A 26,402-nucleotide genomic window follows, 5' to 3' on the forward strand; every position below is an offset into this window, starting at 1 on the left:
AGTGGAGTTTGGCATATCAACTAAAGTAATTTCAGGCTGCATAGTAGATAACAATAGTATATCATATTAATGATCATATAGCATATTTTACAAGCAAGATGAAAGTCACAGGATATACAGACTGAGGCACCCTTAGAAGTCAATTGAAGAAAATCCCCATCCTTTATCAATACACGAGGGTGAAAACTAGATAAATTTTTTAAAATTCTGCTCTCCTCTTTAATGTTAATATTCCTACTCTACCTTAATCTAATACATATTAATTTTCCTTTAGAACACAACCTGGAACCCATGAATATTTAATATATATTAAATACACTACAAACTCTTTTGACTGTATTTGAAATCTGGCCTGAACTTAACTAATCTCATACAATTATCAGGAATTTTCTATTATACAAAGAAGTAATTCTCATTAGGTTTGCCACTGTTGAGCATGCATGATAAATAACTCACTTTTCCACAACCAAGTTAATTCCCTTAAAACAATTCTTACTTATTAGTCTGAATTAAACTTGAGACCTTTCAATAAATTCAGTTTATGCCTTTACTCCTCTGGGACATAAAAAATAAAAAGAACAAGGGAAGACTGAGAACCTGCACATCTGAAATAATGGTTAAGAAAACCATGGGATTATTTGAAGCCAAATCCAGAATATAACTGTAAAGGAGTCAACAACTTGGTTTTGCAGTTTCTGACCACTGAAAAATGGCATGGCAAGTTGGCAAAGCTACTTGTGAGGAGTGAAAATACTTAATGGTCTCCCTCATATGCTTCAAACATGTACTGCTTTAAAAATGCATTTCCTCCATAAATGTTTGATACACTTAAGTGAAAAGTAACTTTTTTATAAAGAATCTAAAATCTATTGGTACAAACCATGCACCCCTTTCAGTACTTGAAGGACAAAGAGATCATTACTAAACTACAAGATTCGAAGCTAGTCAATATTTCAACTTATCAAAGGCTCTAAGAAGAAAATACTTGACTGAAGCTTTAAAATTCAAATGTACAATACAATGAAATGGGCATGAATAAGCAGAGTAATGACTTGCTCTATGGTAAGAAAACATAGCATAACAGAACATGTACATTCAATCTTTTACTATGAACTTTACAATTCTTCTTTGGAGAGTCCTGCTGACAAAGCTGATGAGGTCTTTGTTCAGCAACAAGAATGAAATACATGCCCCTGTACTGGGGTACACTGGTACTACAGCAATCCAGTTGAAACAAAACAAAAGATTTTAACGTTAACCTCATAATTTTGTCTGGATGTGGACACCAATGCTATAGATAGTCCTCTCCATTTACATGCAGGTGAGGCATTTCTGGGACAAGTGCAAAATATGAAAAAAAAATGATGTATTTACAAGCAAAATAAGTTTTCATACAAATCCATTAACCATAAATGTAACAAAAATCTGTGTAGAATGCACCCATGTACAAGAAGCAAAGTGTTAAACAGAAAAATCCAGAGTTGCACGACCATCAACTCTCAAGTTACTGTGGAAAACTGCCAAAGCTCCCATTCTTTGCCATATCCATCTAAGAGAGAGGGGAAGGAAGGAGGGTACAAAAACCTGTGATTAATAGGTCTGTGTAAAAAATTATGATAAAAAAAAAAATTGCATTTTAATCACAAACCTAGTCAAAGTAAGAGCCTGAATTGCTATTTAAGAGGGCATACGTAGTAGATGAGTTCAAAAAGGTACATGCAGCTGCTAGTGGTCCAGACCCTGAAAAGTCCTTGGGAAGTTGGTAAAGGCAAGTCCAAAAACGTTGCTTCCATCAGTAACGAGTTTGCAATGGAAGAAATAGTAGACACTGGACACTTCTACAAGAAGTAGGTTTGTAGAGGAAAAAACAACTGATGGAGGGGTAACCACCCTACAAAACACTGGAATGGCAGGCACTCCACGAGATGAATGTCTTTATTAAAATCCTCCTTGGAGCTTTAGAATAGGCCATAGAAACAACTTTTTGTAGCCAAAAGATAGGAAGTTCTTAGAAATATTCTTTTTTTTTATTGATTTATGAAATTTAGGCTGTCAAGCCAACCACTGGGCACTTTCAGCCATTTTGGCAACTAAGACAGTGAAAACAGGTAGTTGGAGTGATTGGACAGCAAGGTAGAGATCCAGAAAATAAAGATAAATGTACAAAGACCTGAAGGTAGAATTGGGAGCAAACACCACAGTTATAATAAGAAAACTTGGACAGCAAGACTGAAGAAAGGAAGTGGGAACTGAGGTCAAGTAAAAGGCTAAAAAGTGGGTGCAGTTTGGCTGAAGGGATGCAGCAAACACCTTAAGCAATGCCTACAGTGAACCATGTGCAATACACTTATGGCACCATCCCCTATGGGAGGACTTTTTTTATGATGTATAAGAACAAGAAAGGTGATAGGAAGCTGTGTTGAAATAAGAACAGACAACCCTCACATGGAACAGCAGACTGTACTAAGCTGAAGAAGGTAGGGTAGGGATTTCAAAAAGGAACATAGGGGTAGTGTTTGAGTTGCGATAATTCAATTTTGCATTGGGGTTAGCAATTAATACAGATACGACAATATTTAGAAAATATTTTTAAATTTTGCATGGGCGCAGGCAGCAGCAAACAATACAGACCAACTTCTTTTCCTCCATCTTTTTATCCCATCTTCTAGTTAAAGAGAATGATCAAAGTATTGTTAGTAACGCTATACTCTTGCGTAAATGCATACAGCCATAAACAACCAAATGAGGAACTGCTGTTTTGCTAATAACAAAACCAACCATTGTACAGGAGTAAACAATTACTGTAGTAATGTTACAAATGACGTTAAGTAGAACAGGACTGATATATTTTTACATTATACCCTTATTTCTTACGGAGAAAAGATCGACAAGGAAATATACTTCTAAATTTATGCTGTAAGTTGTAGCTGAAGCTGAGAAAACAATGTTCAAGCTGCTAATGACTATTAATTATCGTGCACTGGCCAAATGGATGAAACTCGACCGTAAATAAAATTGGAGAGAAGTATTTTAATCAAAACTACAGGGCATGAAAGACATATTACTACTGTTTTCAAGCTGATAAAAGCTAAATGTGTGAAGCTCGTATTATGATGAAATAAAGTGAAAATAGCGAACGGAATCTTGATTTTTTTACACAAAACAAATATGCCCCTATTGGCCGTCATCTATAAAAAAAAAAAAAAAAAAAAAAAAAATTAATTTCACAACGAGATGTACTTAAGTTACATATTTCAACTTAAAAAACACTTTGTATAATGAAAAATAATCTTGTCCCAAATAAACAAAGTATCTTGAGATTCATTTACGCTAAATAGAAGCAAGAAAAGCGCCCTGAACCGAGTTAAATAGGGCGAAATAAACTTACCGTGTAATCAATTTCCAAACCAAAACACTGATCGCAATAATAAAAAAAAAGCAATATGAGAATACATACAATATTATTGAATACACTGAAGTAAAGCATATCTTTTTAAAAGATCCATGGGAAAGATGCATATTCGTTATGTTAATGTCTGTATAATATTAATACTGTATGTGAATATAGAGTACAGCATAATGTAGGCTAGGCTACCGTATATGTATACGATATACCATAGTGTAGGCTAAGCTAATTCTTGTTTGTTATTCAATTTCTCTTTATACTGAATTATCATAAGCCAATCTGCATGGACCTCCAGAATTAGCTGATATTAATAATTACTATAACGTATATGTATAGAGTATACTTTATAGTGTAGGCTAGGCTACTGTATATGTATAGATGGTAATGATTACACCAGTGTAGACTAGGCTATATTTAAGATAAGCTTTTTCCAACAAAAGATGAGTGTTTTGGAACCTAACCCCACCGTAAATAGAATAACACCTGTATGTGGGAATAATCCCTCTAGCAAAGTGAGTCTTGGCTACAAACTCTGGGGCAAACAACAAACCAACTGAGGTTGTCAAGTAAGGGCAAGCAAAACCAAAGACAATATCAAATTTCAAGCCCTCAGTGAAACTTCAGGAATCCATTTACTGGTGGTGCAAAAGTTTGTTACCTAAGTCAAGGCACAGTAACACAGCACATTTTAAATACCATGAGAGCGAGTTTCTTCACATTTCTCGAATGGACAAAAATTTCTGTCTGCTAGGGCTGGAATAAAGGCTTGGAGGAGAAGAGAGACCTCTTCCCCAAAACAAGCCATGAATCTTGCCGACTTTGCCTTGTAAATGTTTGTGGTAAACAATCCGCAGGGAGTGAAGACTTCCAAAAACCTCTCTCGTTGAGGCTATACTAAAAACCACCAGCTTTGAAGATGCAGTGACTGAGAATGAAGATGAAACCTGTGGTAATGAGTTTCCTTTAAAAGAATCCTCCAAGCTAGCAGACCTGTGAAAATCTACAAGCTCCAAATGGTCCAAGAACCACTCTTGCTATAGCCAAAAAAAAGGAGCTGTGTGTGTCATCTGAGAATCTGCTGATATCTGAAACTTCTGTTAGAACCTCACAGACAGATCGGTGGAAGAATGTCCAGCCTGTCCCACCCCTGTAGCACATTGCCCACCACCCAAGCTGGTGGATCCAGCTGTGGAGAACAATATAAAAGTAAAGTTGGCTTGCAAGAAATTACGGGCTCTGCATGTACTTGGGGAAACTGAAAAAATACTGTAAAGGCAACAAAACACTTAATGGTTCAGTACTCTGACTTTTCCAAGGCTATCATATGACACAAAAATGAAAAGTAAAATTTTAATGATTAAGCAAAATTTAAATAAAAAAAAATACTCAAACACTGGTTACAATAGCAATGAATGAAGTCACCATTCACTCTCTTAAAAAAGTTCTTGAGTGCAAAGACATCAATACAACACAAAAAAAAAAGCTGAATACAAATAAAATTTTAAAGAGCTGGTGAACATTAGAGGGACAGTATTAAAGTGATGAGTAACAGTTAGCGCTAATTTTCATTGGGCTATAAACAACTTAAGGTATTTGCTTGTTAAACTTGGCCATGCAAATCATGCATGAAATGGGATACTAAAACAATAAGTAAAACTGGCAGAGTACATTATAGTATATGAAAATTAATGAAGACATCAACAAGTGAATAACACAGTGGAGCTTATAAATAACTGCAAAAAGTAAAAGAATATCAACTTGACAAACTGCAAATAGCACTACAGTCTCATTCCCAGGGAAAACAGAGGAGGTCTATGTTCAAATGCACAATCTTCTTGTAAACATTCTAGAATAGCATATAGAAGTTTCCAGTTAACACACTTGCTGATGAATCACTATTATCGCACACAGCCCTGTCCTTCTTTGGCTTCAACCTTGAAAATAATAGTCAAAGAAAAAAAAAAAGAGAATAATATATATTAAGACTTGAATATCAAATGTCATCACAAAAATGATAAAGAATGCGGGGCAAAAAAAATTTAGTGAATCTCTGAAATATTGAATTGCAGTACAGTACACCTCCAAATTACTGTTTCTGGTTGAAGTATCTCCAAAATATCTGACAATTTATTGCTTCCCTATTACAGTTCTTTGTCTTTCCCTAACAACCAAAAGTATAAATTTCTGGTATTAACTGGGGATGCTGGTTACATTTTAAGATTAACATGATGCAAATTCTTTAGGCACTCAAAATCATTTAGTTACAATGTAGTATCTTTGGATGTAATATTATCATTATTAATAACTAATTAAAAAAAATAACTGAGATAACATTCACAGAGCAGACCCAAAGGGTTTGTTTTTGGTAGAGATATTAGATCATATTTAACAAATTTCAGCTTCTTAGAAATCTGACAAAGGGATAAACTGAAAATGAAGGTTGACAAAATTTCTATCAAGGACTTATTTCTATTACTCAGTACAGTACTTATTATTGGCTGTACACTAGACCACCACATACAAGATGATTAATTTGAAGTACTGTTCTGCATCCAAATGAAATTAATAAATTTATAGCATGCAGACATTTTCCTTTTAATAAAAACTAACTTCTTGGAAACCAGGTTACTGTAAATATCCAGTGGCAATTTTTACCCAATTCAGCAAATAAAACCCCATCTAATTATTTAAAAAATCTGCAAGTTGTTTCATCTCAAACCCCAATACTATGATTTGGCAATGTTTCTGATCAATGAAATTCCTAACATTTCTGTCCTTTGCTGAATATTCAAAAGAAAAGTAGTAGTAGTTAGGCAGCTTGGTTTGAACACATACACAGAGATTAACTGGTATATTATCTTGCCTATGCCACTCATGAATGACCTTTAAACAACATTCTGCACCAAGTGAACCTCTTTAACCCTTTAACGCCGAAGCCCTATTTACAAAAACGTCTCCCGTATGCCAGCGGCGTTTGGTGAGTTAGCGCCGAAGCGGAAAAAAAGTTTTTTTCAAAAAATCACAGCACGCTTAGTTTTTAAGATTAAGAGTTCATTTTGGCTCATTTTTTTGTCATTGCCTTTAGTTTAGTATGCAACCATCAGAAATGAAAAAAAAATATCATTATCATATATAAATATTGGAATATATGACAGCAAAAAAAAAAAACTCGTATATAATTGTATACAAATCGCTGTAAGCAAAACGGTTAAAGCTAATGACTTAATTTTTTTAGTTGTATTGTACACTAAATTGCAATGATTTTGGTATATAACAAATTTTAAAACGATCAAAGCAAAACAGAGAAAAATTATCACAAAATGATGCATGAATTCAACGATGAAAAAATTTTTTTTTTCAAAAATTCCATAAATCGAAATATTGTGCTAGAGACTTCCCGTTTGTTGAAAAATGAAGCTAATTGATTGAATATTGTTAGACTGTAAGTGTTTTAGCTTAAAATTGCAGTTTTCGACCATTTTGGTCGAGTTAAAGTTGACCAAAAGTCGAATTTTTCTATTTATCGTGATTTATATGAAAATATTTCAAAACTGATAAAAGCTACAACCATGAGTTATTTTTGTTGTATTGTAAATGAAATTGTGCACATTTTCATATATAAAACTTTATGTAACGACTAATATAAAACAGTGCAAATATTACGACAACGAGACAAAAGAATTTCTGAGATGTTCGGCCGAGTTACTGCAAGAGACGTAAGGAAAATGTTTTTTTAAAAATTCACCATAAATCGAAACATTGTGCTAGAGACTTCCAATTTATTGCAAAATGAAGGTAAATGATTGAATATTACTAGAATGTAAGAGTTTTAGTTTACAATTGCGTTTTTTGACCATTTCGGTCGAGTTAAAGTTGACTGAAGGTTGAAATTTTGGCAGTTATCGTGATTTATGTGAAAATATTTCAAAACTGATAAAAGCTACAACCATGAGCTAATTTCTGTTGTATTCTACACGAAATTGCGCACATTTTCATATATAAAAGTTTATGTAACGACTAATGTAAAACGATGCAAACATTACGACAACATGACGAAAGAATTTCTGAGATGTTCGGCAGAGTTACCGCGCGCAGATGTAAGGAAAAAAATTTTTTTTTTTTTCAGAAATTCACCATAAATCGAAATATTGTGCTAGAGACTTCCAGTTTGTTGCAAAATGAAGGTACATGATTGAATATTACTAGAATGTAAGAGTTTTAGCTTATAATTGCGTTTTTACCATTTCGGTCAAGTTAAAGTTGACCGAAGGTTGAAATTTTGGCAGTTATCGTGATTTATATGAAAATATTTCAAAACTGATAAAAGCTACAACCATGAGTTATTTTCTGTTGTATTCTACATGAAATTGCACGCATTTCCATATAAAAAAACTTCATGTAACGACTAATATAAAACAGTGCAAACATTACGACAACGTGACGAAAGAATTTCTGGCGCGGACGTAAGGAAAAAGTTTCTTTCAAAAATTCACCATAAATCGAAATATTGTGCTAGAGACTTCCAATTGGTTGCAAAATGAAGGTAAATGATTGAATATTACTAGAATGTAAGAGTTTTAGCTTACAATTGCATTTTTTTACCATTTCGGTCGAGTCAAAGTTGACCAAAGGTTGAAATTTTGGCAGTTATCGTGATTTATATGAAAATATTTCAAAACTGATAAAAGCTACAACCATGAGTTATTTTCTGTTGTATTGTACATGAAATTGCGCACATTTTCATATATAAAACTTTATGTAACGGCTAATATAGAACAGTGCAAAAATTACGACAAAATGACGAAAGAATTTCTGAAATTTTCGGCCGAGTTACCACACGGGCGTAAGAAAAAAGTTTTTTTCAAAAATTCACCATAAATCGAAATATTGTGCTAGAGACTTCCAATTTGTTGCAAAACGAAGGTACATGATTGAATATTACTAGAATGTAAGGGTTTTAGCTTACAATTGCGTTTTTCGACCATTTCGGTCGAGTCAAAGTTGACCGAAGGTTGAAATTTTTTGTAGTCGACGTTTGCTACGTCCACTCGGCATTCAACAGACAATTTTAGTCGACGTTTGCTACGTCCAACAGGCGTTTAAGGGTTAATTTGGGTTTCTGTGATTTGACAATTCCCAAGGTTCACCACATTCTTTTTCCAACACTGCAACTTTCACTTGTTTTTCATTGACAAACTTTCAGTTTTGGCTTACTTCTACCCAAATCAAAATATTTTACACTTGAATACATTCCCACATACCATATGTAGAACTTGCCATTTGCATCTATGTTTCTGAAATGCTTAATGAAAATTAAAAAAATACAGTGAACCCCCCGTATTCGCAGGGGATGCGTACCACACACCCCCACGAATACTTAAAACCCCTCTAAAAAAACTTAGAACTGCCCATTTTGATAGTTTAAACACAAGAAAAACCCTGTAAAAGTGCTTATACCCGAGTATTTTAATAGTTTTATCACAAAGAGTGCATTTATTCATGAAAATTATATGAAAATACAGTAATTAGTGAATATTTCGCAGTGAAAAATACCATGAATAGGTGAATTTTCCGCGAATAATGGCTAGATATGTTCCACAGAGAAACCCGCGAATGCGTGAGTCCGTGAATCATGAGGACACGAATACGGGGGGTTTACTGTAAATATCAAAAAAGGAACATATGTTTGGGATATGTCAACCAACTCCTGATGTCACCAAGTCGCTCTGTGGGCAGTGGGCCATTTCTCATATATTTCTGTTTCATATCAATTATAGTGCACTCTAAGCAGTCGAAGGGAAAAGTGCCACTTATTTAGTCTTGGTACAATATGAAGATAGAGATTTTTAATACAAATGTTTTGTACAAGCAAAATTAATGGTGTTTCCTCAAATGGCGACACCAGGGGTGCTAACAAAATTAAAAAAGCGGTAAATGATTCCCACCCATTTATTCAAACTTTATCAATAATTGACAGAATGACACATTAATAAAAGTTTTCTTTGATTAGTTTAAGAGGTTATTTCTGGTCTTCAAGACCTAAATTTCATAATCAATCAATCAATCAAGAGGTATTTCTGTTTTCTCTGTTTGAATACTCTCCTAAAAACATTTTTGTCAATTCATTATACAAGTAGTTGTTGAGTTACGATGATTTGTCTGGTTTGTGATTGGGTTAGCAGTTACGATGGTTTTGAAGTTATGATGCGATACCGACATGACAATATTGAAAATATTTTAAATAAAAATAAAAAATGAGAAAATACAGTAAAAATACAAATAAGCATAGCATAAAAAAATCATAAGCATAAGAACATGAACCAAAACAAATTGTAGCAAGTTCACCTACACTTGTGAATGAGTTTGTGCGTACATAAATACCCTGCACGCACGATTACGACTATCTTTTGGGTTGTAAAAATAAAAAAATGAGAAAATACATTAAAAATATGAGAATAATGTAAAATACTGTATAAATTAAAAAATTGTGTAACAAAACATACCAAACCAAGCTGTAGCAAGTTCGCTGCCAGCGAATGAGTGTGCGCACATATGTGCCCTACACATGATTCTGTTTATCATTTAGGTTGTGAAAATAAAAAGAAAAAGAGAAAATACAGTAAAAACATAAATGAAAATAGCATAAAATACATATATAAAAACATCCTAGATGAAGAAGATGGGAACATGACAGCCCTTAACCTTAAGACATGTAAATGTGCTGAGTTGCAAATTCTGGCTCTTCACTTTAGAAGTGGAAGTGACGAACTTTCTTCTGTAAGTCAACAGAATTACCTGTACCGTTTATTTTGCCTGAGCTTCATTAAAATTTCCCTTCATTTTCATTTAATGTTTCTTTTTTCCTTATTAACCAACTTATACTGATTTACAGGGTATTTTAAATGTATGATGAGTTGGTTAACTGTTGGCTTTACTAACACTCTGTAACCCAGCAAAATCCCTAATCCGGCACCCTGCAGGTCCCAAAGATGCCGGATTAGTGATGGTTGACCTGTACTTATTTTTCATAGTTTTATCAAGTAAAAGGCAGCAATCCTTCTAAAGCCATAATGTGTATCCTGAACTCTTTCATCATTTGTTACCATTTAACAATGCCTATTTTTCATAGTTTTATTAAGTAACTCAAAACATCATAGGTATTTTGTGCTCACCCAATTTTGATGGTAGTGTGAGGGCGCTTAAATCTATACATCGGTACAGCAGTTTGAGGAAAAATGTTGCTGACTGCCTGAGAGTTCATTGTTTAAATACTAGATACAAGAGAGTTTACTGTATTTAGTACAAGTACAAAATATACTGTACAGTATCTGGTATAGCTCAGTGCTTTGTGTGCTTAGGTGGCTTTCATCTTAAATATACATTATTTAATTATGGACCACCATTTACAAACTTTTCCTTTAAAAAATAGAGAATATATAAATCCATAGATCATCCCTGTGAGTTGACTATACTGTACTATACTTGGCTTTTCGGTTGAAGATTTTGTGACCAAACTTACCTTACTTGGAAACTAGTTTCTTCAGAGATAGTACAGCTTATCAGCCAACTCTGGACCTGGCTCTTTTCGAACACTCTGACCGATTAAATACGCCAACTTGTGTGCATACTGAAATATAACAATTTGACAATTATAAAAATTTCAAACCTAAATTAATGAAGATCTGAGGAAATGCACAGTATCTCACAAATCATTTCATGGTCAAGAAAAAACTAGTTATACTGTATATGAAAAATGCATGAATTATTGTACTTGTGACCTAGAAGGCTAAACACAACATAACACTTATTAAACAACATGATATGAAATGACAAATTTTTAATTACAGTACAGGCAGTTCCCAGTTATCAGCGATCTGGTTATGGTGCTTGTCTAGCGACGAAAATTGGCAATTTTTGGCGCTGAAAATTGCTGATTTCTGCTTACCGCTGCCGATAATTACCTAACAGAGGTGCCGATAACCAATAATCGGTGATTTTCAGCACTTTTTGCCGCCAATAAATGCCGATTTTGGGTTATTGTCACTCCGTCAGAACGGAAGACCCACTGATAACCAGATTGTTAACCTGTACTGACCTGAACCACTGAATTGAGAAACAGCTGATTGCCAACGTCATTTACCATACCTACTGAATGGTGACTTCCATAAATAAAAATAAGATAAATTTTTATTCATCCTTCACACAACAGAGATGGTCTAAAGGAAGAATGCTACTACATTAAAAGCTGCAAGTTATAGCCACGGCTGAATAAAACGAATCACTGGCAGGCTACGAAACGTTTTGGAAGAGGCGAAAGCAATGTTTGAAAATGGAGAAATCCGACCTTTACTACTTTTAAAATTGAGTAACCTGCATGTTCAAACACACTTCACAAGAAAAATGTATCTCCAAATTATATTTCATCCAGCAACTAAGGGCAATGAAGATGTCTGTAGTACTCAATCAACTGAGATCGAGAATGTAAAGAACACTAAATGCCAATGGCACAAGACCACAATGTTTATATTCTTTAAATTCAATAACAGTAGGATTATAATACATATAGTATATTGTAATTAGACACAGTAAGCAAACAAAAATTTATCAGTGTGCGTGTGAAGGGAGGGGGAACATATATACCCTTACGCATTGTGTTAAGGTAAGCCATGCACTCATAATGCATTTGCTCCACACACACACACACTCTCTCTCTCTGTCAAAAGTCTTTTTGGTTATCATCAAGAATTTGGGGTTACTTGTATTAAAATGAAAACAAAATTTTCTTGTGTTGTAAAGAGTTTTGTTTGCTGTATTTTATATTATCTTGTAAGCAACAGTAGGTAAAACTGCAACTGTCTGTTTCTGCTAGGCTGTACTGTATTGTACGTATTTTTAGAAGCAATTTATTTTGCAAATATTTCTCTGAAATTTAATGATAAGTAAATTAATATTTCAAATTGAATGATGATTACAAAGTACTATTTAGGGAAGGCAATTCAAAACTTTGTAAGAAACTGTTGATCATTATGTTGAGATGCCACTTAACCTCTCCTGTTCCAACGAACGAGTGCTGTCCACAGAGCCTGGAACTAAGTGATGTTATTTGCTGCAGCCTTGTGGTTCCAAATTACCCTACTTTCAGAATTTTCAATTTTACACCTATTCCCTTGGGTCTTTTTCCACCACGCTGCTCAATGTCTCTCAAATTAAGTGTACTTTCAAGCTAGCTGTCCAACATCTCTCAAATTGATGGTACTTTCATCCTAGTTGTGTAACATCTCTCAACATACTACTTTCAACCTAGATGTCCAACATCTCTCAACCTAAATGTTAACTCCACTTTTGACCTTTCATTTTTTAACAAACCCTTTGGGTAATCCCCATGAGATAGTTATCTAGTACAACTGCATTACAATAATATAATCTAGTAAGGGATATTAAAAATTTCACTTTTATCCAGAGCAATGAAATTTCTCACTGCTTTAACCACAATAGGATACAATGAATATCAGCACTATGTAAGCATAAAGTCACCTGGGACTTACCTGACAAGGTGCAGGAACACGAACAGTACCAGGCCAGTTATAGTACAAATGAGTCAGTTTGTAGCTTAACTTCTGCATATTATCCACCTTCAGATTAGTGGTGTCTCGTACAACTATGTAGTAAGTTGGAGACACTGTGCCCTTTAAAAAATGAATGAAACATTACTACTTACTCATATGGTAACTTCACATTACTTTTGACAAAATTCAGACTTACGAACTTACTAATGAACACTAGCATATTAAAAAAATATTATTAATGTACAGCACTTGTAGTTCACTAGAATATAAATAAAATATACTTTTTAGAATAAACTACTGTGTCACCAATGCCCATTACAGCACTTATAAATAACCACACTCTTGGTCTTCAAATGTTCAGGCATTATCCTCTCAAAAGAAGTCATTCTTCATCGTTCAGTACTGTGCTTGCACAGGCAAATATCAGCCCTGGGTAAGGTATAGCCAATTACAGTACTCCCTTTCATTACAAGATTTGAAGGACGATGATGAGCATGCAACAGCCAAGTCTGATAGCACCAGCAGTGGCAGATACAAACTAAGACAACAATGTTTGTGAGGTGACTGCACCAAGAGGGGTACTAGACATGATCTGTGAGGGACAACACCAACCATAACTCCTTTGATATTCTTTCCAAGGCTTCTAGCACCAGAAGTTCTTAGATTAGAGAACCGATAACTGTGTGCTGGACTGTGACCACTCATCCTTTGAACAGTCAGGACACAACCCAAGACAATTAGCCTTCTTCATTCTCAGAGGTTTACAGCATGATGTTGGGAGATGCAAATGCAGGAATTGAAGGAGAGCAACTCAACCTTCAACTCTTTAATTAAGACAGGGCACCATCCAGAGTGAGAAGGCAAACAAGCATGTTTCTGTGAAAAGACTGAGGGAACTGTAAGTGAGGAGTCATCAAGTGAGGTCTTGTCTCGTCTTCTATAACCCCTAGAGATCCTATAAAGTGGGCCAAGAGAAGAAAATTGCTTTTACATGAGATTAGTAGTGACTATGAAGCACACTATTCTCTAGGCAAAGATGCTGAAGACTTTACATACATACTCTAGCTGCAAGGATGAAGTTTGGCAAATAAAGGGTCATCAGGTTTGGTCAAACAAGTGGATGTGGATGAAACTAAAGACACCATGGGTCTGTGGGATGAAGCCTCAATCTTGGAGGTGATGGATTTGGTGAGCAACAATTTTGAGAGGCTTCAAAAGAAAGGATGTCAGTGGTAGGACTTAGGACCAACCTGGTTAAATCACATTTCTGATCTACCATGGCCAAAGTGTGGCACTGGATATCATTATGGAGGTAAAGCTTATGATACTATTGTCTGAAAGATTTTGGAATGTTGCAGAATTACTTTTAGCAAGCTTACATACTGATGTCCAACAATTCTGCCTTCTGCTCTTTGAGTATATTACTACTGTATTGCTTTTGTTGTTGTCATCATTTTCACTGCTAGTAACTAGACCTGCAATTTCTTCTGTATGATGGTGATGTCCAGGGTCATCATTATCTATTTCAAACTACAGTACTTGACGAGATAATCTTAACTTCGTTTACACCACCTCAGCATAACATACAAATTTTTTATTTATTAACCCTTTAATTTTTCTTTTATTATACTGTATCTTGTAATAATAAATTTCATCAGAAAAAAAAATTTCATCCAAAAAAAGTAAAAAAGTAATGAACTCTTTAACCTACCCTAGGCATACAGGCCCTCACTCAGCCACCAAAACAATCTGGTCAGTTTCCACTTCAGTGACTGAGGTAAGTTAATTTCTAATTTCTATTTCATTATGCACAGGAGTCAGGAGTTTGATGTAAAAAGAATGAAACTTATAAGTTTTACAAATGAGAGAGAGAGAGAGAGAGAGAGAGAGAGAGAGAGAGAGAGAGAGAGAGAGAGAGAGTGTGTGTGTGTGTGTGTGTGTGTGTGTGTGTGTGTGTGTGTGTGGGTGTGTGTGTGTGTGTGTGGGGGCTGACTTTGTGTGTGCTATATCAAAACGGTTTCTAGAGTTAAATGAAGTTGTTTCATTAAAAACGATGTATATCTATAATGATTAATATAAAATTACTGATGATGTTTTATTTGATATTTATTTAAAGAGATACCTTTTAATGAAATACAGCAATGATAGGGCATATACCATCAATTACCAAAATGGTATTAATTAGAGTTTTACTTGATACCTAATTAATATACACAATAATAGTGCATACTATAAGAGAGAGGAAGAGAGAGTAAAAAGAATACAATTTTCTGTAAGCAACACAACACGTTAGAGAGAGAGAGAGAGAGAGAGAGAGAGAGAGAGAGAGAGAGAGAGAGAGAGAGAGAGAGAGAGAGAGAGAGAAATGCTTTGATACAACACCAGTGTTAAAGGACGCGTGAATTGAGACATTTTTTGGTACAGTTACCCTGGCTAGGAACTTACCCCTCAAAAATTGGTTAGTTTTGGTAAAATTAGACAAAATTCAATATTCAACGAGCTCTACCATATAATAATTTAGCCTCAAGCCCTTTAAGAGTGCAGTCTCTCTGTCAAACTGCTTTCTATACTAAAGATAAAACCATCCAGCATGTTTGTTGTCCATCTCTTCTGAATTTTTCAAGGAAATAGAAAAAAAATTCCAAATCACATGAGCAAAATACAAAAAAAAAATTCTAAGGAATTAGAATGTTAAGAAAGAAAAAGAAGAAGAAAAAAGGGCAATTTTGGTTAAAGTAACTCAACTGGTAGGAAAGTCTTGGAATTTAATGACAGTGACCAACATTATCAAAGACGCGTGAATGAGTCCTGTTGCTGTTTTTACATATTCAGGGCCACTGCCTGAATACCATTTTCTACCTTTTCTTTCTAGAGGGACTGAAGTGTCTGGGATGATTTTGCATGCATGAATAACGGTAATTTTATAAATAGGGGTTAATTCTATAAAATCTATTAAGTCCATCATGTAACTGAAAGATGAAAATGGTTTTCAAATTCTCAAACCATTTCATACTGCTTCTCAACTCATTGCCAAATTTGGGTTAACTTATGCAAGAAATAGACATGCCTTTATACAAAAAAGCTTTCTCATTCACAAATTAACTATATACTGAAGTCAAGTCTTCTATAGTCATAATGTCTGAATACCTGTCTCACATGCTGGGACACTAGCAGGAAATCATACCAGTAACGCCTTGTGATAGTGTGATCTACAACTGAACCTGGAGGAGGATTGTCCAAATTTCTACCACTCTGAAATAGAAAACGTTCCAAAATTAAACAACACATCTTGATAAATAAAATTTCTATCTAGTACAATCTCACTATGGTAGCCTAATTGTGTGGCCAATTAAATTTCCATACATGCTCTGCAGGAGGAGGTGTTTGTACTTCATTGGCCAAATATCCTGGTCTAAAGTGCACCTAGCAACAGTCATTCCTTGTGTTGCCTGAATTCACTGCAAGTGATGAATGGAAAACAGGAAAGCATTTTCAGTTAAATAGTCAATATTTAAAAAAATTCATTTAGAAAAATTTTTTTAAAATCACTAACAGATTACTTTAAAGAAGCATGAGTAGCCATCTCGGTGGGAAGGGCTTTTGTCATTCTAATCCATGTTGAAAACATCAGGGCTTTTGGAGTCTGAAAATGAAAGTACCCGGTAATCAGCAGCTCTGGGTTTAATCAACAATAATGGAATGGACTGCTATCTCATTACAGTAAACGGCTCCGTATTCGTGGGGGATGCAAACCACACCCCCCTGTGAATAGCTAAAATCCGCAAATACTTAGAACCCTTCTAAAAACACTTAGAACTGACTATTTTGATAGTTCAAACACAAAAAAGTTAAAAATGCTTATACAGGTATTATCCTACTTATGATGGGGTTAGGTTCCAGAAAACCCATTGTTTGTTGGAAAAAACATATCTCAAAAATAGCCTAGCCTACACTAGGGTGTTCAGTACCATATATACATATATGGTAGCCTAGCCTACACTATAAAGTATACTCTATACATACACAGTATAGTAATTATTAATATCAGCTAATTTTGGAGGTTCATGCAGTGACATATGATAATTCAATACAAAGAGAAATTGAATAACAAACAAAAATTAGCTTAGCCTACACTATGGTATATTGTATACACATACGGTAGCCTAGCCTACATTATACTGTACTTTCTATTCAAATAATACTGTATTATACAAACATCTACATAACGAATATGTACCTTTTCCATGGATCTTTTAAAATGTTATGCTTTAGTTCACTGTATCCAATAATATTGTATATATTCTTATATTGCTTTTGTATTATAAATTGTGATCATAGAGATCAATGTTTTGGTTTGGAAATCGATTATGCGGTAAGTTTATTTCACCGTATTTAATTTAACTCAGTTCAGAGCACTTTTCTTGCTTTTATTTAACATAAATGAATCTCTAGATACTTTACTTATATGAGGCAAGGTTATTTTTCGTTATACAAAGTGTTTTTAAGTCGAAATGTAACTTAAATATGTCTCGTTGTGACATCAATTTAGCTATTTTTTCATTAACAGAAGACACTGGCCATTTGGGGACATGTTTGTTTTATGTGAAAAGAAAAAAAAAAAAAAAAAAAAAAATCAAGATTCTGTTCACTTTCACTTGAAATCTAAAATTGAAGTCTAAAAGCATGTCTAATTTTGTTGCCAGCTATGAGACATTCTATCATCCAAAGCATGTCTAATTATGTCGTCGGCTATAATAGATTCTATCATCTTCAAGGAAATTAAAATCAGAATTGAGAGAGTTTCTGAGAGATTCTATCATCTTTCAAGGAAATTAAAATCAGAGAGAGAGAGAGAGAGAGAGAATCAGAGAGAGAGAGAGAGAGAGAGAGAGAGAGAGAGAGAGAGAGAGAGAGAGAGAGAGAGAGAGAGATGTTTATGTCGTGTGTGTGTGTGTGTTTATGTCAGCATTCAGTAATAACCAAAATAGTAAAAATAACTGGGAGAGTTCTGTGGCATCGCTGTATATTACATGATTACAATACTAACAAACAGGAAGTCCTTGGTGCTCTGGAGGTCCCAAATAGTAAAGAATGAATTAAGCAGTTCTCTTAAATATCTAATATACTCTGTTCAGAGATTGGTCTCCAGAATGTGTATCTGCTTATAAAAATTTGTTTCAATAATGATTAACTTGACAGTAAAATTAGCTATCTGGTGATATAACTAAAATTTTAAAAAATAATTCAAAAGCCCAAAGTCACAGTAGCTAAAACATTCCTCTTTTGTTGGCATTATCTTTCAACAATCATCACATATAAATCTACATTTGTTGCATGGACATATAACATTACCCATTTTATCAATCCCAAATAGTGTTGTATACTGATGTCATTAATCACAAAAAAATTTATGTTTACTAACCATGGCTGCAAATATCCTTGTGTTGATTTTCTTCTGAACAACAATATATGATAATTTTGGTTCATATGAATCAAAGTTTTGGAAAATTGATGCAACTTGTGGAACCTCATGGTCTTCTATTAACTTTAGCTGACCATCACTAACACCATCTCTGTACACAATAATGGTTCTTGGCAGAGAATGATGAAGCTGTAAAATAAAGCTACCATGAACATCAAAACACCTCAAGGTCAACATCATTATAACAACAAAACACTACTGATTTGGTCAATGGGATATATAGACAGTGAGTAGCTAACAGTTAAAAATCATATACAGATGCACATTCCTTCATGATTCAACTATGTTCCAAAATGCCTATCTTACTGAGGAAGAAATTGTAAACATAAGATGATCCTTCTCTAACACCAAACCACTAAAAACTTGAATAATTATACATATGGTTTGTAAATAAGAGTTATATGGTTTGTAAATAAGAGTTATATGGTTTGTAAATAAGAGTTATCCTAATAATAAATGTAATGTATTGTCTTACATAATAACATATTAAATTAGCTTTTAAATTATGTAAAATCATTATCTGAAAACATAAAGGACCTGCAAATTAAACTAAAATTATTTTCTGGAAGGCACTCACCTCTCTCTCTTCCTACAATGCCCAACAATAAGCCATACATACACTGGCACTAGTGGATAGGACAGAAGACTTCTTGGATACAATAGAAATTTTTTACTGATTTCTTTGTTCATTTTCATTATAAACTTTTTACAGCATGAAGAGCAGCTTGGATTTGTCTAAAATCTTGAAAATCTCTCGTAATTAATATCCTTGCCTTCTACCATCTGCAGAGCATTAACGAAACAAGCAAAAGACTAATTCTTTTAATGTGAACTTTTTTGCTGTTTCTTCTATATGTTCAACTTCTTGTATCTTTGTACAGTATCTTTCTCTCTCCCTTCTATCTATTCAGTAAGCTTCTAATGTGTGCAATCTTCAGCTCTGCAAAAGCATGGGCACACACCTCTTCTTGTCCAAGAGTATACAACAGGGAAAGAGCCTGGCTGAATCCCCAGAAAATTGGAGAAGATTATGTATTGCATTTGGGAAACTCAAGATATATATCTACCATTAGCTAGCATTGAACCCCATGCTGAGTTTCACAACTATAGTGTCAACCAGTGTGCCCTGGTAGTGCACTGACACTACACAATTACACTGTTACATTGAGCTAAATAACTATTTTTGAAACAAGGAATAAAATGCATCAAGATGGGCTTAATTCACTTCTAATCCACAAAAATAAACTGATCAAGCTGATGTCACCCCAGTACAGTCCAATGCTCTCTTATCCAAAATTCTAAAAAGTGAAAAGCTCTAAAAATCAAAATATTTTCTAGGGAAAAACAATAAATTTTAAATTTGTACTTTTCATAGCTAACAAACCTGAGGTCTTCAAATCAGGATAAATCTTCTGGTGCCAGCTGGAAACCAGTTTAAAAACAACCAAAAATCGTATAAGCATGGAATCTGTGACATCTGGCATCTGGTATGCAGATGAGGTGGAAACTGGTCAGAGACCCAATTTTATGCTTTTATCATTGTTTAAACTTTTCTCCTATCATTTTGGAGTTACCTGCTCTGTTTTGTTCATAAATTTTTCAAATATTCTTTGATGTGCCCTCCTTAATACAGAATGTTGTGCATGTCCTTGATAGTGTTCACTGATGAACTATTCCAAAATGCTACAAGTTTTGCAACATTTAGTTTCTTGAACTGTGCAAAAGTGCTCAGTCAATGTTATGCTTTGATTGTAACCATTGCTGCCTGGCACTTAGGTGAATGAATGCTGTTGTCTTCTGCGTAAAAAAAACTCAAATTTCAGGATACATATCGCTTGAGATGCTGAAAATACCCATGAGCATTATCAAGAATAAGAATTCTGAATGGATTGTTTTGATGACCATACCCTATTACCTGAAGAATGAAACAATCCAGAACCAATCTTCGAATAACATCATCTTAGGTCTCTGTTATGATACTGGACTGCATTCTATAGGCATTAATCAAGAAGAGATTTAAGTTCAAATCAAAAGACATTTCCACCTAACACTACCACTGGACAATCACTGAATGCCTTGAATCTAGAAACTGGTTTGGCCTTCTGAGAATGTATGTACAGTACATTTGAAGCAAATGCTTCCAGTACATACTTGTCTCATCTATACTGAGCATTTTAGTAAAATATCTTAAAAAATATTCTTGTAGTTCTTTGATGGCTACTATAGCTTAACCACTGGCATTTGCACCTTCACCACGAACCTTTACATTATGAAGACCATAATGACTTATGAAGTGTTGAAACCCTTTTGTTACTACCAGCAAAAGTCTGGGTATAAAGTAGGGAGGGTCATCTGCTTTTGTATTAAGGGTATCATAGCCCACCATTTAATTTTTCCCCAAGTTGTACATTAAACAATTTCTTTCATAGCATTCCAATGATTTCCAGCTTGAGCATAAGATCTGAGCCACATTTCTTAGATGAGTACATTTACTTCATGTCAGTCATCCAAGATGATAAATCTTCTGTTTCTCCAAATAATCTTTAGGATTAATGCTGCTTGTTCTTAGTATTAATCTTGTGTTCTTTCAAGGAAAAAATACCTTTAACTAAAACAGAGAAGTAATTATCAAAAAGATCCTCTAGCTACAATAAACTCTACTGTGGGATTTATTTGATTCACTGCAAGTTTTTCCCATAAAAATCAAATTTCTAGGTGATAAGAATAAACCAGATGTATTTAAGGGCTGACACATTATGGAAAAATGTACACTACACAATTCACTGTCTTGATAAACCTTTTCAAGCTTTACTGCTTAACCGGTAATCAAAAAAGCATCACCATACCTTACGCTGTTTACATTTCTACCATCAACATCTGTTTTTCTTTAATCATAAATTCACCATGGAGGATTATAAACCTGGGGCCAGCACAGCCTAGTCTTGGCCCATGTTTCATCTCCCTCTGGTCACTCTAATTATTCTTCAAAACACATGAAAATGTTTACATAATCAATCACATCCTGGAAAATGTAATAAAATAATTTCGTAACACTCTGTAATGAAAGCATACCACGGAAAAATATGAACAAACTTACTCCATGATATTTGCGCAATGCTTCAAGAAGGGAAATCTTCAAACCATGAACAATTTCATCTCCAGGATGCTGAAAGCTGGTGTTGGAGAACCATCGAGTAAGGGTATTATTCATGGATGCTACAAAACCAACTACAGAGGCACCTCTTCTTGTTGGGTCATGATACACATCAATGCCACACACCTTCAAGGATAAACATAAGACGACTTCCGTAAAATCAGTTATCACAATCTGGAATGCCAGGTAACTAATGATATATTCTTGCTTGAGACTATTCTGTATGCTAAGATGGATTCATCATAATCAAAAATTAATAAAAAGCATACTGAAAAAATTTTAAAACTTCTGAGCCACCAGTGAACACTCCATTTAAAAAAAAAATCATTACAATCACTATCAATTAGCCTTTACATAAAAAAATACTCATAAATTTTTATACAAATCAATATGGACCTAATTCAACAAATCAATATGGGTTAAATTGAGGAAGTCAGTCATTTACATACAGACCAAATTTATGCTACTCAAATATGCCAGACAATGTAGTCTTTTCTCTAACATACAAAAGAGCTCTGTAAATGTTCCACCTGGATTCTCAGGGCTGGAATGTTGCGAAATTATTATATGGATGATGGGTTTCTATGAAAAAATAAGTTTCCTGAAAAAATTTGATTTGTTTCTCCACTAGCCCATCATGGTAATCTGAATAAAGCTTTCAAGATGCAATACATTACTTTATCAGACAGCCAATATGAATGCATAATCTTTCCATTCTGGAAAAAAAAACTGGTGTAATGTTATAAAATACCTTTGAGTACTAAATCCATAACAGCATTAAAATAAAAAAAAACTTACCATCAACCCCGTCATTGGAATCTTCAAAGCCCACAGTTCACCCCCTAGTTTGCAGTTTATTTGCAGAGCAATTTTCTGAGTGACAGATCTCAATTTGGCGTCTTGACTGATAGTGCGGGAATTGATACACTGAGTTGGTATCTTTAGCTCAAGGCATGCCAATCGTTTCACAGCAGAGTAACGGTCATCACGTGCCGTAGGGAAGATTATGACGGCTATCTGCAACTACAGTATAAAACAAATATCATTCCTGGTATAGAGAGATTTTCTTGATCCAAAGATACTAAACAACCTTGATAGCTTATACCAGAAATAACAGTGACAAAAGATACAGTTGTATTTATACTGTATTGTAAACAATTACAAGCTATCTCTATTGCAACACAGTAATTTTGTCCAGTAAAAGTTACACATTTCACTTTATTAAAGAACTGTTTCACATATTACTAAGAATCTGTATAAAGTGCAGCACTCTATATCAGGATTCTATCTATCCAGAAATACTGACTACCCAGAGGTTACATCGTAAATAAAATTAATTTAATATTTTCCTGTTCTGGGATAGCAGCTAGGGAGGTTAGTTTCTTCTAAAATGCGAGACAGAATGGGAAAAAGATGGAAAACTAGCCTTCTTAACTACATTAATAAGGGAATCAACAAATTAGTTTCAAGGTGTATATAAAACTAAAGTTCTCTATTTTGTATATTCATTTCCTCTGGTATCATTATGCTTCCCCAAAGCCTAAGGTGGCTTTTTATCTTTTTTTTTTTTTTTTAGAGAATTAAGAATCTCTTCTAATGGTTATTTAGACAAAGAATTAATTTCTACAGTAAACTCCTTGCAAAGGTACTCTACCTCACATTAGTCATCAAAGTAGCCAATAATAAAGCTAGTAAAATTTATCTATGAAGCATCAGTCTGGTTAAGAAAAAATGACAGACAATGACTTTGACATCTCTACACTATTTAGTAAGAGAAAAAGAGTTGACAAAAATAATGAGGACAGCATTTACTTCAACAAATTTAGGCCACACCTTAGCCATTCTTTCATCCAAGAAATTTGTTATAAGGATTCCACCAAACTAATGTTGACTCATAAAACTGAAAAGGTTTTGTGTGATACCTGAGAAGGCAATCAAGTAAATGAAGTCCAATTGCAAAAGGACTATTGCCACATAACTTTAGTTACCCAGCTAAATTAAAATTATGCATCAAAAGTAAATGACAAGCTCCCTTAAAATAATCTTCAGTTCCAAAGTTCTTGCATGCAATCATGATGGGAAAGGGAATTAGAAAGTTTCCAGAATTTTACTTTGCCACCAAAATTTTAGCTTGACAGATTTAAAGTTATCACTACTTATATGTAATTATAAAAAATACACACTTTAAAATCAATACAAACCTGGTCATGGTAAAACTGTTTCAGGTTGTTTACATAAGTTTCTATTCTGTCATTCTGTAACCGAACAAAGCTTGGCTCTCCCACCTGAATACCCATGCAACGCGTGACTTGTCTTAACATATCAGCAAACTTATTGGCGCGTTGTTCATCTTTGTGGAAGTACATAATCACCCAACACTTTGGTTTAAGGTCCACCTATTTAAAGGAAAAAACAATTTGGACTTTAGTGATGACTGACATGATGCATCACTTATATAAAGCAGCAGTGGAGATGAGATTGGAAAAAATTTTTCTTGTAAACTTTGATACACAAATTATTAGGACAAACATCACTTACATTTGTTATAGTATACAAACTGAGACACTTTAAATTTGAATTTTAAGAGTAAATCAAAACACACTAAATGCCCTTGTGAAGAAAATACATTTTTTTATATAAAAAAAATTAAATTTGTATAAGAATCCATCACTCATACATGCCAACATTTGTGGTCTTTGAATGTAACCAGATACTATAACACTGTCAGACAAACAGCCATAGTTCAGAACAGTCCAACCTCTTAAATCCAGCATTCCAAGGTCTGGCAACTCCTGTGATCCAGGAAGTTTTTGAATCAGCTGCCATAGTTTTTGAGCAGCTACGAGGGCAGCGCCACACATCGTTTCAGTTTTTGGATATTTTTGGATTCCATAAATATGCAAGCACCATTTATTTCCAACTAAACATTGTGAAACTCAAAAATATACAGCATACAAAAGAACCATAATTTGCATATACAGTATACAGGCAGTCCCTGGTTATCAACGATCCGGTTTTCCGCCGTTTGTCTAACGACGAAAATTGGCAATTTTCGGCCCCGACATGCTCCGATTTCCGCTTATCAGCACCGATAATCTCGTATTGGTGCTGATACATACCTAACAGAGGTGCCAATAAACGATAATTGGCAATTTTCGGCGCTTATCAGCACCGATTAGTGCCAAAAACTGCTGATTTTCAGTTATCGACGATTTTTGCTTATCATCACACCATCGGAATGGGACCCATGCCAATAACTGATGACTGCCTGTACTTTTGTATCATGCGATCATTATAATTTCATCCAAAAACATGATTTCATCACATACATCATATATAGTGTGGCTAATGACGAATGACAGGTTTGTCATAACACTCAAGACATTTTAATGAAAAGACAAAGGAAAGTGTCAATCATTTTCGGAAACAACTAACACGAGTCTAAGAAGTCCATTGTTCCCAAGAATCTGCAAGTTCCTTCAGCAAAAATAGTAAAAGGCAGGGAAAAATTGTCACTATTACCCTAAAATATTTATTTAAATTTTTCATAGTGATAAAAACATTAAAAGGGTATAACGTCATGGGAAGTCAGGTAAGGTTTATACCTCTAAAAAGACTGCAGATTGACTAAACGTTCCCAGTTTGACAGATGGGCACCTAAGGCTCCCAGTGGGCCATGCACTGTGGCCCTTCTGGGACTCTTCTCTCTACCTGATAAAACAGAGTAGTTCTTGGAGATGTGATTACCAAAAATGTAGGGATGATATAAATGATGGATTTGGAATGAAAAAGATAGTGATATGGTCATGTTAACTGTATAATCCAAAAATATGAATAATTTACCATATAAATCAGGACAAGTTGAGGGGCTTATTAATACTGTGAATACAATCTATGAGGACAGAATAATATTAGAAATACTGTACTACACTTCTACTTTTCTTACAAAAGAGTCAGATTTAAATTACACCCACCGGCATGATGACCTTTTCTCTGCATGCCTCACGACTGAAGTCGGCCATTTCATTCCCAGGTACTTCTTTGCTACCAAAATAAATTGTTTCAGGTGGTAATATTCGTCCCTCTACTGAAATTAGACTATCATCCAATGACAAACCCCAATCTGCCAGGGTCTGGTGTGCTTCTGGATTTTCTGTAAGTGCCAAAAATAATTAAACACAAATTCTTCAACAATGATGATACACAGCATATCACAAACCAATCTGTTGATACAGAGCATATCACAAACCAATCTGTCTTAAAAAACAGGAAAAAGGCATGATCCAATCAGCAAATAATCAATGTCCTAAAAGCCAAAGAATTGACATAATTAGCAAATCAATAAGATGAAGTAATGTGGTGGAAAACAAATCATCTCACAGGAAACCCTAAAAACCAGTAGCCTGGATGTTGTATTACTTATCAGTTCTGGTTCTAACTGCATGTGGCATGAAGGATACCAGTGAGGTTTTTTGAGTTAACACATATTTTGTTACTGTATTTGAATGTACGAGAAAATTTTGAGGGAGTATTGAGAAAATAAGATGACTTCACACATATTTTGTTACTGTATTTGAATATACTCAGAAAATTTTGTGGGATTACAGGTAGTGCTTGAGTTACGATGATTCGACTTACGATAATTCACTCTTATGATGGGGTTAGCAGTTAATATCGATACGACAATATTTTGAAAATAGGTATTTTTAAATTTCGCGGGTGACTGGCGCAGGCAACAACGTACAATCAGGCAGCGTATGGTGTACGATACGTTGGGCCGAGAGGCTGGAATAG

General features: G+C 34.4%; 1 protein-coding gene across 4 annotated transcripts in view; it reads right to left on the bottom strand.

Moving 5' to 3' along the window:
- Positions 1 to 1,078: 1,078 nt before the first annotated feature.
- AGO3 (Argonaute 3) overlaps positions 1,079 to 26,402 on the bottom strand; it is a 59,291-nt gene continuing 33,967 nt past the window's right edge. For 3 of the 4 annotated variants that reach the window (XM_067120297.1, XM_067120294.1, XM_067120295.1), the window contains 9 exons: positions 25,583 to 25,761; positions 23,810 to 24,004; positions 22,407 to 22,631; positions 21,552 to 21,734; positions 18,395 to 18,583; positions 16,120 to 16,224; positions 12,952 to 13,092; positions 10,926 to 11,033; positions 4,743 to 5,340 (listed from right to left, as the gene is read on the bottom strand). In XM_067120297.1, coding sequence (XP_066976398.1) covers positions 10,947 to 11,033; positions 12,952 to 13,092; positions 16,120 to 16,224; positions 18,395 to 18,583; positions 21,552 to 21,734; positions 22,407 to 22,631; positions 23,810 to 24,004; positions 25,583 to 25,761 — 1,304 coding nt within the window. In that variant the 3' untranslated portion in view covers positions 4,743 to 5,340; positions 10,926 to 10,946. Of the gene's footprint in view, positions 1,550 to 4,742; positions 5,341 to 10,925; positions 11,034 to 12,951; positions 13,093 to 16,119; positions 16,225 to 18,394; positions 18,584 to 21,551; positions 21,735 to 22,406; positions 22,632 to 23,809; positions 24,005 to 25,582; positions 25,762 to 26,402 lie in introns of those variants that run through there. The other variant, XM_067120296.1, reaches the window with a different exon arrangement.

Source organism: Macrobrachium rosenbergii, chromosome 18 (genome assembly GCF_040412425.1).
Source record: "Macrobrachium rosenbergii isolate ZJJX-2024 chromosome 18, ASM4041242v1, whole genome shotgun sequence".
Classification (NCBI taxonomy): domain Eukaryota; kingdom Metazoa; phylum Arthropoda; class Malacostraca; order Decapoda; family Palaemonidae; genus Macrobrachium; species Macrobrachium rosenbergii.